The sequence below is a fragment of the Filicampus tigris genome, chromosome 7 (genome assembly GCF_054856515.1).
Source record: "Filicampus tigris isolate MCC_2025a chromosome 7, RoL_Ftig_1.0, whole genome shotgun sequence".
In the NCBI taxonomy this organism is placed as follows: Eukaryota; Metazoa; Chordata; class Actinopteri; order Syngnathiformes; family Syngnathidae; genus Filicampus; species Filicampus tigris.
Window position 1 is genome coordinate 12,101,187 of NC_141223.1, and position 18,705 is coordinate 12,119,891.

The 18,705-nt window shown below is 41.5% G+C and overlaps 1 protein-coding gene across 2 annotated transcripts in view; it reads left to right on the forward strand.

Moving 5' to 3' along the window:
* The window catches only part of cntn5 (contactin 5), a 149,439-nt gene that overhangs the window by 51,286 nt on the left and 79,448 nt on the right, over positions 1 to 18,705 (forward strand). For both annotated transcript variants that reach the window (XM_086035500.1, XM_086035499.1), the window contains exons 3-5: positions 10,596 to 10,808; positions 14,680 to 14,803; positions 14,936 to 15,111. In XM_086035500.1, coding sequence (XP_085891626.1) covers positions 10,596 to 10,808; positions 14,680 to 14,803; positions 14,936 to 15,111 — 513 coding nt within the window. The remainder of the gene's footprint in view (positions 1 to 10,595; positions 10,809 to 14,679; positions 14,804 to 14,935; positions 15,112 to 18,705) is intronic.

An 18,705-nucleotide genomic window follows, 5' to 3' on the forward strand; every position in this document is an offset into this window, starting at 1 on the left:
TTATTTTTACTTTCATTGTATTGTTTTGGTTTGGTTGTTTGTCTACGTATGCACATGTATGTATGTATATATATATGTATATGTATATGTATATGTATATATATATAGGGGTTTCTTCCGGGTACTCCGGTTTCCTCCCACATTCCAAAAACATGCATGGTAAGTTGATTGGACTCTCTAAATTGCCCCTCTGTGTGATTGTGAGTGCGGATGTTTGTCTCTGTGTGCCCTGCGATTGGCTGGCAACCAATTCAGGGTGTCCCCCCCGCCTACTGCCCCAAGACCGCTGGGATAGGCTCCAGCACACCCGCGACTCTTACAGAATGGGTACATGTGAGTAATACGTATTAATTGGAATTAGGATTATGGGATTGTCTTGGAAAAAACATCTCCCCTCAAGGAGTCCTTGGACCACCAAAATATGAGAACCTCTGCCCTTGGAAGTGGGAATGCGGTGCCTTTTATGCTGAGTTTAGCACCGACAGCTGTCACCAAGGCTTGATGGGCTTCAGCGTGCCATTTCCGATGCCCCCCGAGGGTGTGACTCTCCTTTTATGCGCCGCAATACTTTTGACATGACGGCTCGTGTAATGGATTATTGCCCCATTGTTCTTGCGGAACGTTCAAAAAGATGCCTACTTTTGAGGACAGCTGCGGCTCTGTTCTTTCCGTATCGAATTATAATTTGACTCCCTCTCTCGGCTATCTGCTCCTTTTTCCATTTCCACTGATAAGCATGCAGCGGCGAGGGAGGCTGGGAGGCTTTAGCATGGCTCGCTCATGTTTAAAAAGTGGGCCGGCTAGGAGGCGACTTCGGGGCCATTTTCTTCTCTCACCCCAACGCTGATTGAACCACAGTGTGGAGTATAGAACTGTAATTCAGCTGTCCCTCTCAGGTGTCTCAATTTCAAAGAAGTGGGTTCCAGGGAATATAGATGCATTGTACTGCATAGGTGATGCATGAGGCCACTTTGACCAAGGGCGAAGGTGTCATTCGCCACAAATATGCTTTGGGAAAATTGATGGATTTTGATGCACTACACTTGAAATGAGTATAGATAGACTGATAGACTCTTAACTGCAGATGTTGTTGTTATCCTTTCGGCTTTTCCCCTCAGGGGTCGCCACAGATGCACCTGCGCAATTGAATGGAATCCAATACAAAGGCTGAATCAAAAAAACATAACTTATGTTGACGTTTGTCATTCTGCTATTATCGAAAGTAAGCTCGGTATATGAAAGAGAGACCCTACATGAGTGTTAAATTGTATTTATTTCATTTTATCTAGATAGCAATCTAGCTAGCTATCTATCTGCAAGTGGGCTTATAAAAACAAAGTAAGGGTGGTCTATTTTTGTATTTGCCGTCTTATTGAGACAAAGTGATAGCGATCTGCTTTCTTTGCTCTCTTGTGAGTCTTTTTATTCAGGAAAAGTAGGATCAGTTGACTTTCATCTTTGCTGTGTTTTGAGTCTTGGCTTGGCGGTTATTTAACTGCATTAAATACATTCGTATTTAATCTTGGCTGTCTAGTTAGGTGTTGCTTGTGGTTTTATCAAACAAAGTCAGGGCGTTTAGCTTTTGTCTGTTGCATTTTGTCAGTCCATTGTTCATAGTTTTTTTTTTTTTACATTTATTTTCTTTAGCATTTTTAATGAATCTTCTTCAATTATTCTCAGTTTATGAAGCTTTACCTGAGGCATAGAATAAAGAATCTGTCGCCATTCCCCACACTTTACAATCCTGAGTGGATGGGTCTATTTTTGGTGGCACCATTAGGGAGTGGTGGCCTTCCTCCAACTGGCAAGAGCACCCTTGTACTCACAACTTGAGCCCAGGAAATAAAATCAGATTTGGATTTAGATTTTGACATTTTTTGGGGGGGAGTCTGTGTGTCGATGCCAGTGCTGGTTAAAAGGATATTTTCATGAGCCACACAGCCTGCAGCCAATTAGAGAATGCTGCAAACATGAAGCCAACAGTAAGGCAGGTGCTGCCATGTTTGTCTGACATGCAGAAAGCTCATTCTACATTAAAACCCTTAAGACATATCCAATCTCTTCTAATATTCAAAACATTGTGTAGGAATATGCAAATATTTTGAACATCACTGATGGAAACATTGTTCACCATTTGAGCCCTGTAGGCTTACAGCCACCACATCCTTTTATAGTTAGCTAAATATCACATCCTTTTATAGTTAGCTAAATATGGGACCAGTGTGAACTGGGAGGCACGGTTGATTTCACAATCAAGTCTTCTAAATCCAAATATGCTGGAAAAATCTGTCTCTGTGTTCAGTGAGAGCAATCAGATTTTTGTCTTTGTCTTGTGATTTGGTTTATTAAAACAATGTAAAAGGCAGAGCTTGAACCTTTTTTGAGGGTCCAGCCGCGACCCTCCACCCTTGACCTGGGTACGCTTCCGGCCGCGACACCCCGCCCTTATTCATAAACATTGTCGACTGTGTGTCATCGCAACATGTGACTTAATGGACCGATCAGAGCAGCAACAATTCCTGATGGGTGCGTGGCATGTGTTGCAGACCTGTCGCCAACAGCACAATGTGTCGGTCACGTGAATCAATGCGGCTCACGCCGACGTGGGAGTAGAAAGAAGCCTAAAAAGAAGCATTTCACTGAGTAGGCTGAGATGAAACGCATGAGGGCCGATTAGTGGGCCGTACTAAAATCCACTTCCGGCCATGCTTAGTCCAGCCATTTTTTAAAATTTGTCACCATTCCAGTGCCCCCCGCCCCAAAGATGGGGGCGGTTGGGCCGGAGAGAACGACCGGTCCGGCCCAGGGACGGACTGCCCAGCTCTGGCAAAAGGGCAGTTGACTTTTGTCTTCACTTTCTGATGAGTCTTTGTGTGTCGGCCTATTGCAGCAAGGGTGTCATGGCTGAATTTTGTCTTTACCGTCTCGTGAGTCTTTGCAAGTCTAGTTTATTACACCAAAGTAAGGCCAGTCAACTTCTTTCTTTTGTGTTTTGTCAGTCTTTGTTCAAGGAATTATTAATGCAAAGTAAGGGCGATCGACTTTGTTCTTTGACTCTTTGCACGTTGGTTTATGGTATCAAAATTAAGTGATTGAATTTTTTTGTTCACCGATTTTCGAGTCTTACCTCGTCAGGGAATGACTTTAGACGTATTTTTATCTTGTAACTTTTTACTGGTTGTTTTATAAATACAAAGTGATCTACTTTCGTACTTTCTTGCTTTAGGGCAGGGGTGTCCAGCTCCAGTCCTCAAGGGCCGCTTTCCTGCCCGTTTTCCAATTCTCCTTGTGGCAACACACCTGATTTAAATGATCAGCTCATCAGCAAGCTCTGAAGAAGCTTGATAACGATCATGATCTCTTGAAACAGGTGCGTTGCAGCTGGGATAGATGGAAAACAGGCAGGACACCGCGCCTTGAGGACCGAGTTTGGACACCCCTGCTTTAGGGCTTATTAAAACAAAGTAGGGCTAGTTGATTTGTATTTTTTTCTGTCTAGTAGTCTTGAAGTGTTGGTTTATTAAATCAATATAATGGTGATTGACTTGTGTCTTAAAGTAGGCGCAATCTACTTCCATAACTTATAACAAAGTAAGGGCAAAGACTTTTAGCGCTTGCTGTCGTGTCCCTCATTGCTAGTCAGTTTATTAAAACTAAATAGGAGCCACTACTTTCATAGTTTGTCATGTGGTCTTTGCTCATGGGATTATTACAGCAAAGAAAGAAATTATCTGCTCTAGCCTTTTCTGTCAAAAGATGTTCATCTTATTGTCCTCCCACATTCCCACAAGTGTGTTTTGCTCGACCTCGTGAGCCTGGCTGCCAAATAAAGATCCGTCACTTGTTACTGGGGCAACCTTTAAGCAAGCGTGAGGATCAAGTCAAAAGATTTGAGCGGCGGAGGAGCTGAGATGAAAATGATTCACGGCTGGCGACTCTATGGAGGATATTTCACTGAATAAATGTACTCCAGCCTAATCAGCCTCAGTCAATAGAATCTCCCCCATGAAGGTCTTCATTAATCTCACGCTCCATCGACTAATCATTCTCGTCTGCTCTCGCATCTCAAGCACTTACTGTACATTATTCCCATTAATTCTTTGCTCCCAAGTCTGGAGCCGCCACAAGTCGGGGCCACTGTGTGACATTAGCGCAATCTTGTCCCCAGGTCTCCCTGACGTGCCATCTTGCCTTAGCCTCACCTGCTTGTCATCGTGGCTAATTTGCATGCTAGGTGCAGTGCCTTAAGACCCTTTGGTATTGTTTGGCTGAAGCTGACCTTACAGCGTGTAGGTTAATGTGCGTTATATTCAGAGGTGGAAAGAGTGCTCATGTGCTACACTTCAGTAGAAGAATAATGTAGAGAGTTGTGTAAAAAAAGACTGACAAATATAGATGGATTCAACTATTGTCATTCATTTATTAACTCACATAAGAACGAGAAAGAATACTGGAGCGCTATCAACTTCCTTTAGCTTAAGTAACCTTGTCAGTTGACTAGCAAAAATGCTAAATGCGCCTATGATACTGTACTGAAAAATTGCACCTTACCAGTACGTGTTTCTTTAAACTTGACAGAGGATTATTAAACGCTAGAAACATATGGTTTTTACTGTATGTTGTTGTCTGCGAAGGTTGATAATAGTAACAATCACATTTTAACAAGTTATAAAATAGAAAGTACAGGTATCTGTTTTCAAATGTAAGTAGTAAAAGTAAAAAGTTGTCAGAAAAGTAAATACTGAAGTGAAGTTTATAAACCTGAAAAATGACACCTATTTGGTGCATCCTTTTATAATGCAATCAACATTTTTTTCGGTTTGCTGCAGCTTTAAAAGGTACGGATTGACAGATTGACAAGGATCATAACTTTTATCAGATGAAGGTAAAAGCCTTCAGTAAAATGACATGGGCTTTAATAGCCCAACAAAAGAAGGTATTCTTTTTTTCTATTACGATGCATTTGTCAGGATTTAGCTTCAGCCCAGACTGCCATTCTTGCCACAAATAAAGCAAATGACCTTTTACTACTTGCTCTTTCCCGCGACACAATGCAAGCTCTCTTGTTGCTACAATAAGATAGAATCGAACCCATGCTAGATGCCAAAGGGTAAATGTAAGAGCAAATCATCATCGAATACTAAAGCAAAGTGATGATTTACCAACGTGCCGTGTTCTTGAATACTATGGCATAATATTACAGTATACAGCTACTCTACCATCATTCCAGTATATCTTATTTAATGTCTACACATCTCTCATGAAGCATACCTATTGTACGTCATATTTCAGAAGAAACGAAAAATTTGAGCCATCAACGTCTTTGCTGGATTTTCTCTTTTTTCTGTCCTTAAAACTAAGTAAGGACGATCGACTTATCTTGTGAGCTTTTTAGCGTTAGTTTATCATATATTTGGCTTCTCTTCACTGTTGTTTTTTGCACAAAGTAAGGGCCATCGACAACTGTTTTAACTGTACAGTGGTCCCTCGCTGTATCGCGGTTCACCTTTCGCGGACTCGCTACAGATTTTTTTATGGTGCTATTCTGTATGCTGTTTTTTACAGCGTACGAACCAGTATTGTGTCATAATTGACTGCCGGTATTTTTTACAATGCAATTCAGCATGCTGTTTTTTACAGCGGTCAACCCCCGACACCCCCGCATTGTTTTCTGCATCTTGATTAGCTAAGGTACTTTACACCAATTTGAATACATCTCCTCCGTGCCATGTCTCGCACAGAATGTGTTCGGCTTACTAAATTTTATTTACTGGGGGGGAAAAGTGAGAAGAGGACCCCATTGAGCGCATGGAGGTGAACTTGGTGTTCCAAAGTTCGGAGCTCCAGCTGGGGAGGCTGACTCCTTGGCCGGCAATCCAATCACATGCACCTTTCCCAGACACGTTTGTCGGGTGACCCGCTATGAAGTCGGGAAAACTTTTAAAAGTCGGGCTTTTCAACATCTGGGGTCACTTCGACCATGGTCCTCAGTCAGAAAAGGGTGGAGTGCCCACTCCAGATCAGGGATGAGATCTTACCCTAAGTGGAGGAGGTCAAGTATCATGGGGTCTTGTTCACGAGTGAGGGTGGAATGGAGCGTGAGATTGACAGGAGGATTGGTGCAGCGTCTGCTGTGATGCGGACTCTGTATTGGTGTGTCGTGGTGAAGAAAGAGCTGAGCCGAAAGGCGAATCTCTCAATTTACTGGTTGAGCTACATTCCTATCCTCACGAATGGTCACAAGCTGTGGGTCATGAGCAAAAGAACAAGATCTTGGATACAAGCGGCCTAAATGGGTTTCCTTCGCAGGGTGTCCGGGCTCTCCCTTAGAGATAGGGTGAGAAGCTCGGTCAGCCGGGAGGGACTCAGAGTTGAATCGCATTGGAGAGGAGCCAGATGAGATGGCTTGGGCATCTGATTAGGATGCCTCCTGGACGCCTCCCTTGTGAGGTGTTCCAGGCATGTTCCACTGGCAGGAGGCCCCGGGGATGACCCAGGACACGCTGGAAAGACTGTCTCCCGGCTGGCCTGGGAACGCGTTGGGACACTCCGGAAGAGCTGGAAGGCGTTGCTGAGGAGAGGGGGAAGTCTGGGCTTCCCTGCTGAAGTTGCTGCCTCCGCGACCCGACCCGAAGCGATAGATAATGGACCTACTATTAGGGGTGTAATTGTACGCTAAAATCACGGTTGTGTTTGGTTTGGTTTCTTGAAACTTCAGTTCGGTATATTTTCAGTACAAAAAAATATATTTCTATTTTTTTTAAAATATGTTTATTTTGAAAAGATGACAAGTAAACGGTACATTTTTTAGAAAAAATAAATAAAAGCGAACCATTCGTGTGATATTCTGAGAAATTACACCAGAATAAAAAATACACTAACAAGAAAGATCTCTTAATTTTGTAAACTATGAATACCCTGAAATCTTTCAACACTAAGCAGTAACAGCCTATGACACATCTAAGTAAGTAAGTTAAAGACAAGTTGTCATTACAATACATGTATACACTTATACATGTATTCACTTTTCTTAATGAAAAAAATATAGTAGCTTTAAAAAGTCCTTATGAAATGATATTCACTTTTTAGGCATTGAAATCTTTGAATGTTCAACAGCATATGAGAAATCTCGCTATTTGAATTTGAAGTTTTTGGCTAAAAAGACTGCTTTCTTCCTCGTGGAAGAAACATTCACAGTCGGATGATACCGTTTTAAGTGCGTTATTACATTAGACATGCTACCTGCAACATAGCCGCCGATCTCCATGTAGCAATGTTGGCACGCAACTTTGGAACTTATCCACGTACCTTTCCCCATCTGCGATTTTAACAGGAAAGCTATTGTTCCCAAAGAGGAGACCGCAGTGTACGGGGAGACCTTCGGGCTCTGGCTTGTTTGCGTATGCCATAATAATGCCATTTAGCCATGCATTTATGATTTATCACGGCTTCTGGCATACTGGCTCCTCATCTGTGGCCCCACTCTCCTACGCGTGCAACACTCAATAGCGTCCGTGTGAAAACTCGCCTACTCGTGCGTAAGCCCGCGCTAATAATAAAAACTGAGCAGAAACGGTACGCAAGTGGACCGAACCGAACATGCTGTACCGAAACGTATTAATACATGCATGTATACCGTTACACCCTACTATTTAAGTGCTAATGCTCAGCCCATGCAAGTTGCCCTTTAAGAACGATTGACGTCTGCCTTCTTTTTGTCTTCATTGTTTTGTGACTCTGCATGTTGGTTTATGAAAACAAAGTAATTGCAATCTGGTTTTGTGTTTGTTGTCTTAATACCTAAAATGAGCGATTCTCTTTTGACTTTGCTGCCGGGTAAGTCTTGGCTTGTCGGTTTATCAAAAAAAAGTGAGGGTGATTGGCTTTGGTCTTTACCATACATGATATGGTGTACTCGCCTATTGTCCAAAGACAGCTGGGATAGGCTTCAGCGACCGTCGTGAGGATAAGAGGTTTGGATAATGGATGGATGGATGAATATATGCCTATACATTTCCATTATACCAGAAGTCGCGGCTCCGGAGCCGCATGCGTCCCTTTCATCCTAATGTTGCGGCTCTTTGTGGCTAGGGAAAATAAATTATAAGTGTCCGATTGAAGTGTATTATAACGTCTTCAAAGAGATGACGTCAGACGTACCTTATCTCCCTTTTTATTATTCCGACACGGCTACTGTGGGCCGTAGTCGACGCCAGATACAGTACAACAACAGTTTCGTCATAAGTCCAAACGGATCTCTGGTCCTCCTCACTCCTCTCTCACTCACACAGCGATGCACCCCCCGCTAATCCAGCGAGTCGCGTGATGCATTCAGGAAACTCGGAAACAACACAAGTTAGCAAAACACAAATATCACCGCAAAACACAAATGTCACCACAACACAGATAACCCAATTCGTTACTGTATGTTATTTGTCCAAAAAACGTGTATCATGTCTTCTTATTAAGTCAAAGTTTGGAACTTCTTTCTTCAGACCTTGTGCAATTTTGGTAACCAGCGTTCGCCTTCCTCAGACAGATTTGACAGCACAGGAAACAGCCGGCATGTATGGCTGCCCTCTGACACGCCTGCTGCCAGCGACACCAAAACTGCACAATATCCGAACCAAGTATTTTATTTGTGTGTGTTTGTTTGTTTGATTGTAGTTGTAAATTGTAAGATTATTGTGACCTTGAAATATTAAAATAATATTCTATAGTCACCGTCGGCCGAAAATCTCCAAACATGGTCAAATTCTTTTTTGTTTTTTTTAAATCACAAATCGATTGTAATGGTCCATCCCTACTTCGTCTGTAATTTTTATGCAATTCTAGCCAATTAAAAGCTGTGAAAATAGCAAATACTCAAAGCATGATTTCACAGCCGTCTGCTGATTGGAGCCTTTTTTTTAACCAATAACGGGTGAAAATAGTAAGTCTTCGCTGGATTACGTTGGCTTGTTTAATATGGATCGATGAGATGCTTCGTTGCAAAAAGACCCCCTCACGTGTGTCTCCGTTTCATTTGAATATGCAACTTAGTTTGTTGGATCAAAGTTTTATTTACTGCATCACTCATGGCATTTTGTGAAGGCAATGGAGCCAAAATGAAGATGTATTGTATTGGGCAGGTGTCTTTGTTGGTGTGAAGTTTCAAAGGCTGGGGGCACGATGGGGGCTTCACATGAGCGTGGACTTTGAAGTACTCGGATGTTGCTGCATGGTTTGTTTTTTGCACTCGTTTTAGTAATACAAGTGTCAAATTACCGATTGGATATATTTTGTAGGTACCATTGTGTGGACATGAGTGTGAAATAGCAATAAAATGTATTATACAACTTGAACTTAGCGGTGCCTGGGAACTCAGCATTCCGAACGAGCTGCAGCTGTTTGATGCTCTTTTGAGGGAATCCAGTTAGAAGACAGCGTAGATAAGCGTCTCCTGGTCTGCTTCAGGACAAAGTATTTTAAAACAGTCAAATATTCTGCCTGTAATTCATATCTTATTGTTGTAAGCGTTAAGACGCCAAAAAGGAAGTTGTTACCCTTTACCCTTTTTTTTTTTTTTTTTTTAATTAATTCGATATCAGCATCTGCTTTAAAAAAAACTCCATATCGGTCGGGCCCTAATACCTGTCGCATTTATTGGTCTAATACAATAGTTTTATAATGTCCATGTGTAGTCTTTTGAGTATAATACATGTAAGGCAGTAATCACATGCTCTGTTTTGTTCTTAGCCGACGCTTCCCTGAGGGTCCTTAGATTACTTCTTGGGTTGTGTTGCGTTCTATTCACATCCCGCTCAACCTTCTTATACAACTCTCACTGCACCCAGACTGAGCCTTTTGCATTTGTCTCGCAGCATTCGATGTTCTGCCGCTCATCAGCACCATCTGTGACTTTTCAGCTTGTCTTCAAGCCGCATTAAACGCTGGCTTCAGTCTCTGCGCGATTTATTCTCGTATTAATAATGACAAAAACAACACATTTGGCAGAGTGCCACTCGGGAATGAATTTCACTGCAATCAAAAAACGTCCATTAAAAGGTGTAAATTGCGTAAAACGTGTTGCTTTTACATTCATGTTCCATTCGATGATGTTGATGCTTGAAAGTTGTGGTGTATGTTGGACATGAAAGCTTGTTTTGACCTAAAGCTCCACGTTAATGAAGCACATTGAAACCACAGGAGGAGTCCTTGCTGATTCTCTATTAATTGTACACACTTTTAAAAAGGAACAAACTAGATTGTTGAAAATTATTGGAAAACGTTTTAACCATCTTTTAATCCATTTATTCCACTGTACAATTGTTTTATTCAAGTAAACTTTTCTCATTTAAGAGACATTTCCTTGTTTTATACATACCATCGACATATTCATGCTATTGTGGTATCATAAGGGTTTTATTGTTACATATTTGAAATTAATATTTGAAAAAAAAAAAAAATATATATATATATATATATATATATATATATATATATATATATATATATATATATATATATATATATATATATATATATATATATATATATATATATATATATATATTGTAAATTAGCATTGATTGGTTATTCTTTCCTTGTCACAGACTTTGCAGGAGCGGTGGCAGCGCGGCCCATCTCGTACGCCGCTGTGCTACGAATGAAAGCGGACAGTTCGTCGTCGCTGTTCAACCCCCGTGGACGAAACCGGCAGCAGCACGGCGGCAGGTTGGCGGTGCCGCCCAATTGGCCCGTCTTCGCCAGTCACCCGCATTCGGCCTTCAGCCTCCCTGGCTCTCAGGAGGACTACAGAAGTGAAGGTATGAGACCAGTGGTTTTATTTGAATTTCTTTTTTTTAATTTTTACTTTCCATGTAATTTTTAGTGTGTGCTAAAATTTCCAATTAGGGGCCACTGTTCTTCTAGTAAAACTTAGTCTGGAGCCCTGAACTGCCTTGCCTATATGTTGCACTAAAATACCGTACTGGCATTCACTAAACATGTAGAATCTTAAAAAAGAGTGGCTGTAAATAATAATTACAGCCAGTAATTAGTGACATTATGAAAATCCCATCACATTTTAATATAAATTACCCACCCACCCACAGTAACTTTGCAAGGAGCAACAATCAGTACAATTTTAGGTGATTCTACAGTATACAAATAGCCAACGACATGCCCTTATGTGCTCATAACAAATGAGTTATGGTCAATGCTAGCATTCTAATGTGGCTAACTAACACACAACCATATGAACTAGGAATACAAGCATAAAACATGTATTTACTTTTTATCCTGAAGCGAGTGATGAGAATAACATCATTGTGGTAAGTATTAAGGAGGCAACTATATTCTTAGCTGTGCTGCTGCGACTGCACCGGAAACATTTGACATTAAATATCATGTTGGAATCTTTTATTCCCCCAACCTTATCATACTGTTGAACATCTATTAAACGTGAAAAATGTTCGTAATTTTTATTGTACAATACAGGGGACAGTATTATATATATATTTTTTAAATATATTTATCACAGGAAATTACGGTAGTTGGTCAGCTGTTATCTGGCTTTGACATTAGCCATTGTGTGTGTAGAGTGCTGGCGTCAGTGGAGGCCATCAGCAGGTTGGCTAAGATTTTGCTTATATTTTATATTTTGTTACCGTTTGTTCAACAAAGCTATTGAATGAGCACCAGCAGCTGTTTGCATCCTCCCTCTATCTCAACCGCCTGTTATGGATTACAAATCGTTCTAACTAGCAGTGATCAGCTATGATGAACGAGCTAACGATTCTTATTTTACCATTGTATAACTTAAGCTAATTCTACTTAGCAATAGGCACATTGCACTTAAAGGGAAGTACACCCAAAAATAGTTTTTCCACAATATGTTCCACGCAGGCCCACTAGTTGAAACAAGGCCTTCTGATGAATATTGCGTTTGTGGAATGAGAGTTAATCCACCCGTTTTTAGCCATTTCTGGGTGGGGCCATTGTGTCACTTCTGTCGACTGAAAATGACATCACAGTTGCTCAGGGCTCAGGTAAGGAGCAATCACAGCTCACCTGTTTTCTGAAGTTGAGCCGTGGTTGGTTGTTACCTGAGCCCTGAGCATTTGTGATGTCTTTTTCAGTCAACAATAGTGACAAAATGGCCGCCCCCTGAGATGGCTAAAAAGGGGTGCATTTTGCTGCTTAACTCATATTCCACCTACACAATATTAATCAGAATGCTGTGTTTCAACTAGTGGGCCAGCATACAACATATTCTTGAAAAAAATATTTTTTGGTTGACGTCTTTGTTATATAGCACAGTCACAATGGTGAGCCAGTGCAAACAGGAAGTTGTAATCATAGTGATCATTCATTGTTGTGTTCCAATCCCTCTGAGTTGGCACCACTGCGGCCATCTTTTCTCCAACTTCACGGGCTGGCCGCCAAGATCTGGATTTGAATCCCACTCATCCATCACGGACGACGTTTGGGCTGAAGCCTTCTCAGTGCCGCCGCTTGTCACCGCGACAACCGCCCAGATGACGGATATCTTTGTCAGGATCGGTCCAAGCAGGAGCCGGAAGCACTCTGTCATAAATCTCCCCATCTGCCATACTAATTCATTTAGAGTGCCTATAATGACACATCGATCCGTTAATGCCAAATTAATGGCATCATACTCACTGCGTCTGGAGCGCTTAATTAACGGAAATGTCAAGAGTCTGCATAAAATCAGACGGAAGTAGCCAATAACGTCCTCTCCCCTTATTTTTTTTCTTCTCTTTTCACCACCGATTTTTGTTTGACATGCCATCATCTACCTTTTACCGACATCTGGTGATTTGCGTGAGTGACAAACGGCCATGACGTTCAGTGTGAAATGAGTCTGCCTTCTGGTGCCTGCGTCCAGTTACTCAGTTAGGAGGTACAGTAGAGCACGGGTTCACAAGCTGGAATCTGCAAGAGGTAGTTTGGGGATCCGCAAAATAATTTTCAATTAATCATTCTGAGTTTAACATGTTCCATGACAACACTTGTAATTAGGGATGTAACGATTCACTCAAGCCCTGATTCAATTTTCGATTTTCAGTTCCCGATTTTCGATTTGATTCTTTCTTTTGTTTTTTTTAATTGCTGCCATATCTATCTCTGTGCGCTAGTGTGGTGCTGCAGCCATCCACAAATAGGGCAATACGCAATGATGTTTGGTGCAAGCATGTCATGTAAGGCTGCCACAAACTATTATTTTGCTAGTCAATTAATCACCAACAGTAGTCGCAATTAGGCAACTGATCATACTGTATATAAACCACGGCATAATTGCACCAGGCTCTTGTATGACCATCGGTATCTTACAGCTTCAGTTCATTACGGTATGTACAAAAGGAAATAAAAGACAATTAAGATAAAAGTACTTTAAACTTGTATTAATCTTTTTTGCTTGTACCAGCATTCCTGAAATGTTTATAAATGATGGAGTAATTAAAATTGAAGGCGATGCTGTGGCCTGAATTTTTTTTTTTTGCTGGAAATGTTTAGTGCATTTTAAAGTGGAATCAAAAACTATACACTATACTAAGGAATACTTGTCAACATATTTCACTTTTGTTGGGCACCAAGCCGCTTTTAATGTAGAAGAGAGTGAAATCATGAGTAAACTTAGGGAAAAGCAGCAAAATGGCAGAGATTAAGGATGATGAGAATGCTATTGTCTTCCCTTGTGCTTGCTTCAAGGGTTTGTTATCAGCAGTAAATACCTGTCAGTGTGCCACTGACTATTTGCTGGACCAGTGCCGATTTTCCAGGCGGACAAATAGTTTTCTGTTGATTCTGCAAACAGATCAGTGGAAGGGGAGAAAACAAACAAAAAAAATCTGATGGTTTTTAAATGCAAACACGCTCCCTTGCCCGTCTCAAGTAGCTGCTTCGTCACCGTATGCGCTTTTTTCCAGCGTACTTGCTTTCATGCTGAATGTGAATTGTGCTCGGAATGGGAAAAGTAAACATTTTATATATCTCGAGGGGGAACTAGAGAGGTGCGGAGGCATATATTAACCAGAGCTGGGCAGGCGCGGAACAGTCCGTCCCGAATGGACGCCCGTTTTTGGGGCAGAGGACCGGGGGGACGGCCCACTAATCGGACCTCACGCGTGTGACGTGGTCGCGAGGCGGCCAAAGTTCATCTCAACCTCCTTTGAGGTTTCAAGGATTCAAGGAATTTTTGTCGTTCCAAAGGAGTCATGGTACTGTTTAGTGGAGTTTTAGTTTTGAAATAAAAAATAATCATTTTTATTAATCAGGATTTCAATATCAATCAAAAATAATTGTGATTTTCATTTTTTCCATTATCGCCCAGCCCTAATTTGGGACAGCTTTGAGTCCAAATGATGCCTCAACAATATGCAAGGATGCTAATTGCAAATATTTTATTATGAACATGTATTTATCGACCAGTGCTTTGGGTTTGTATTCGTACCACACCAAATTGCTCCTCTGGGTTATGAAAAGCAGCTTTCCATTGTGATTCCTTCAGAGGTTGCACGTTTGCTTTTATAAAGTCTCGATTTGGAGACGCACTCCAACCACGGGAGCAATCTCAAGTAAACAAATTCGAGAAGCGAGTGGACCTCCTGTAGTGATAATGGCGATTATCCTCCCTTTTGTCTCCCTTTTTCCCCTCCTGTGTCTTTTGCGTAGAGAGCGAAGAGTTTGGGCCTATTTTTCTCCAGGAGCCAGACGACGTGATTTTCCCATTGGACGGCAGCGACAACAAAGTAGTAATGCACTGCGAGGCGCGAGGGAACCCGCGGCCCACCTACAGGTGCAACACTGTCCATGATGTTTGCTGCTTCACTCTTGTCAGAATGCATGCTGCTGATTTTGCAGATACCACATCAAACAAACAAACAAAAATGTACCCTTCATCCAAACTTCCTGCGTGCTTTCTCCACAGCTGGTACATCAACGGCACACAGGTGGACACCAGGGCGGGCTTCCGCTACAGACTTGCCGAGGGCAACTTGATCATCACCAACGCGAGCGAGAGCGCCGACTTCGGGACGTACCAGTGCCGCGCCGAGAACACGTTTGGCACCGTTCTGAGTCGGGAAGGTCATCTGCAGTTTGCATGTGAGTAACGTTGTATTGTTCATCTTGAATGTTATTTGTTGGCCTCTTTGACACACATGATTAGATGTTGTGACTAGCGCTACTTCTTTACGGCTGTGACTTTTTCACAGTTCAAACCAGTTAAGACCAAGTTTCATACACGTACTCACATTTGTTTAGGTTAGGCCATTCCCCTGTGTGGGCGTGGCTAAGACAGTATATGATAAGGGAATCATTGCGGACACATTAAACCTTCTGCATCTGTGTGGCTTAGAAGGCTCCACTGGTATTTTCTGGCATTAAAACAACTCCACTGACAATATACAATATACTGGTAGTTAATGTTATTATAGCAGACGTTCAAGGAAAAAATCCAGCAAAACTTCAAACGGATCTTTATACTGCCATGGGCAGCCATTTATGCAACTCTCAGGAGACCTTTAAGAAGATGCACACTGTGTTTATTGGAACGCCAGATAGCATTTAAAGACATTTGGATGCGAAAGCTCTTTTTTTGGCAGCAGAAGCAGATTATTGTTTTGGATTTGTTATGTTGACGAGATGTCCTCTTTTTACTGACTTTTTTGGGAGGCCTCAAACAGCCTCTGGATGTGATTGTAAAAATTGTCAATATTCATTATTTTCTTTATGTATTCATTATTAACTCATTTGAGCTCTCAGTCAATCTGGGCAGTCAATCGTGATGATTAATTCATTAATCTGAAAAAGTGATGAATGGCTGTTTGTCTGTTTGTGCCCTGTGATTGGCCGATGTCCAGTCCAGGGTAAGGCTGAATGATTTAGAACAATTATATGATTGCATTTTTTTTCCCCTCAATATTGCGATTACTATTTACTATATGATTATTTTTCCAAGGTCCTCTTCCCATGCATTTTTTAACAAACACAAGCAATATGTTAATATGTATTACAACGAGCAATATCAGATTTATTACACTTAAATGTGTTGGTCTTATAGATTAAGTTTATGATAAAATATGCAGCATATAAAATAAGGCCCACTGAGAGTTTTTTTTTTCTTTCCAAATTGCAGCCTTTGCGATTTGAAAATTGCATTGTACTCCATTGCGATGTGGATTGGAATTCAAAAAACTGTTCAGCCCGAGTCCTGGGCGTACTATACCTCTTGATTGTAGTGTGCTGGGATACTGTATCCTGTATCTCTAGAAAATGGAGGAATGTGAATACATCTCCAATGGGGTATTGACCATTTACCCCGAAATGTGTAAAAAAAAAGAAGAAAAAAAAAAGACTGAGGGTTTCTTAAATTTTCCACTGATTGATGAATCCATTGAAGTAAAATGGAGTAATACTGTAAGAATGAAAGTGAATGGGGTTGTGTTGGATCATTAAGTACGATGTCCTTGTAGTCGCGCTCCCTCTTTGGATGAAGCCGACTAGCAGCATTGACAGGGTGTCACCTTCGTGACCACATTGTGGTGGTCAATGAACACCCCTCACCCTCCCCTTACCCTCAACCAGTAATTTGTGGGCCTCCAGAACAATATCACAGCCTCATCCCAGCAGAAAGAGAAGAAAGGTTCGGTACACTGTTGGTTTTTATGAGCAATGACCATAATGGCCTCTTTGGTGAGCCTATAAGGGAGGAAAAAAGTTCACAGTCTGGTGTGTTCTGCTTGCGGGAGGAGGGAGCGAAGAAACAAATTACTCAATTAGCCTGGAACTATGTGCACAGAGGGATAAAAAAGGAGTGAGGTATTTTCTTAAAAAGCCGCTTCTTCTTCAGGCCAAAAGAGCTTTTGGGGTTTTTATTGGGCCAAATTCTTTTAAGTGCACAGTGCAGAAGTGCTGGTCTATTAGACTGAAGCCATCACGTTTGAGTCATATTCTGGAATGCATGCACGCAAAGCGCTTTATTTACTCTCTTCCCCTTTATGTGGGGACAGCCTATTTTTACAATTACCGGTACTTGTTCTGAAGTTGCGGTTTCACAGTAAAGGCCAAGCTTTGACATGTGCTGCCTCGTTTTTGTCAGAGTGCCCGCTGCTGATTTGCAGAAACGGGCTCAAGCAAACACAAGTATGGTGATGTGGACTTGAATTTAGGATGAAATTTGTCACTGGACCGAGAGTTAAAGTGCGATATGACCACAGTGGCCGCCCATTGAGGTCTGCTGCTTCGCTCACGTCAGAACGTCCAAGACTGAGGTGCAAAAAGTTGCGCATTTGAAACTCATCTGACAAAATTGGCCTTAAAAACAAATGCCTTAAAAATGATTTCATTTAGTTTTAAAAAGCCATAGCAAAAATTGTACATATAAGGCAGACTCCATAACTTCCTCTAACAACCCAGGCTAAACCTGGTTCCTCCCAGACATACAAAGAACTCAGTATCTGTCCAGATGCATCACGTCAACAATACTTCCTAGATTCCAAAAACTCCTTTCCTATTTGCCACAGCTTTGGCACCATCTTGTGACATCTTAGGGCATTACAGGATCGTTAACAGGCATCTGATGATCATTTGGATTGATCTTGTTGGAGGAGGAAGACCTCTAAAGCAGGCTGGATAGGCGCTCTCGAGGACCGGACTTTTGCGTCAGTGTTGTGAACCGGATTGAAAAGATCTAAATGAACGTTGACCCGTCCTTTTATTTTTAATGCTCAAAATATTATACTAAGGTTAACTACCAGATGACTGTATGTCCTGGCCTTGGTCAAGTCTGTTTGTGGGTCTTAAAGGAACCCAGTTAGCTAAATGCAAGGCCTTGCTATGATGACTGTACATAATGGCCTTGGTCAAGTCTGTTTGTGGGTCTTAAAGGAACACAGTTAGCTAAATGCAAGGTCTTGCTATGAAAGGCAAAGGCAAGACAGTTGCATTTATATAGCACGTTTCATATACAAGGCAACTCAATGTGCTTCAAATAAGCAAAGACACAACATCTACAAGCATTTACAAACACAACACTTAACAACATTCAAAAGCAAAGCAGAGAAAACAAAAGTAGTTTACAAAAATTACTAGAATGTACGTTGACAACATTTAAACACATTAACAGAAAACTTTAGAAACATTGAAACTGAAAACTGAAAAAATAAGACGAACTCCAAAAGGGGGCGTGCCAATTTGTCGTAAATCTCATCCCAAAAAATCCCTTAAATCACTACAGTCTTTTAGGGGAGTTTGAAGTTTAGTACTCATGTAATTTTTACATACATACCTATTACTAGTGCCAATCTTCAGCCCGTCCAAGTGTCTCTTTAATTAACAGATTACTTCTGTTTAAATTGGATGTTTTGTTAAAACCCAGGATGACGACAAGAGTTTTGCCTAAACAAAGCCTCAAAAAATTGTTTAAAAAAAAGCAGCAGCCACCATAGCAGAGTACATTCCAAATTTTTCAGCCATCGAAGAGAATCTTAGGTCGTGCGTGACCTCCTCAGAAGGAGCACATTCTCGCCTGGATGCGGGTTACAGCGGGTTGAATGGAGCTGGCAGAATTTTGCTGGGTCAGGTAAAGGCTGCGCAACGCCTCTCAGGTGACAGCTCACCAGCCAAACGGCGGCAGAGCTGAGCAGCTGGAGGGCATTGGGAACACTTCAGTCATGCCGCCTGCAAAGAGATGTTCCA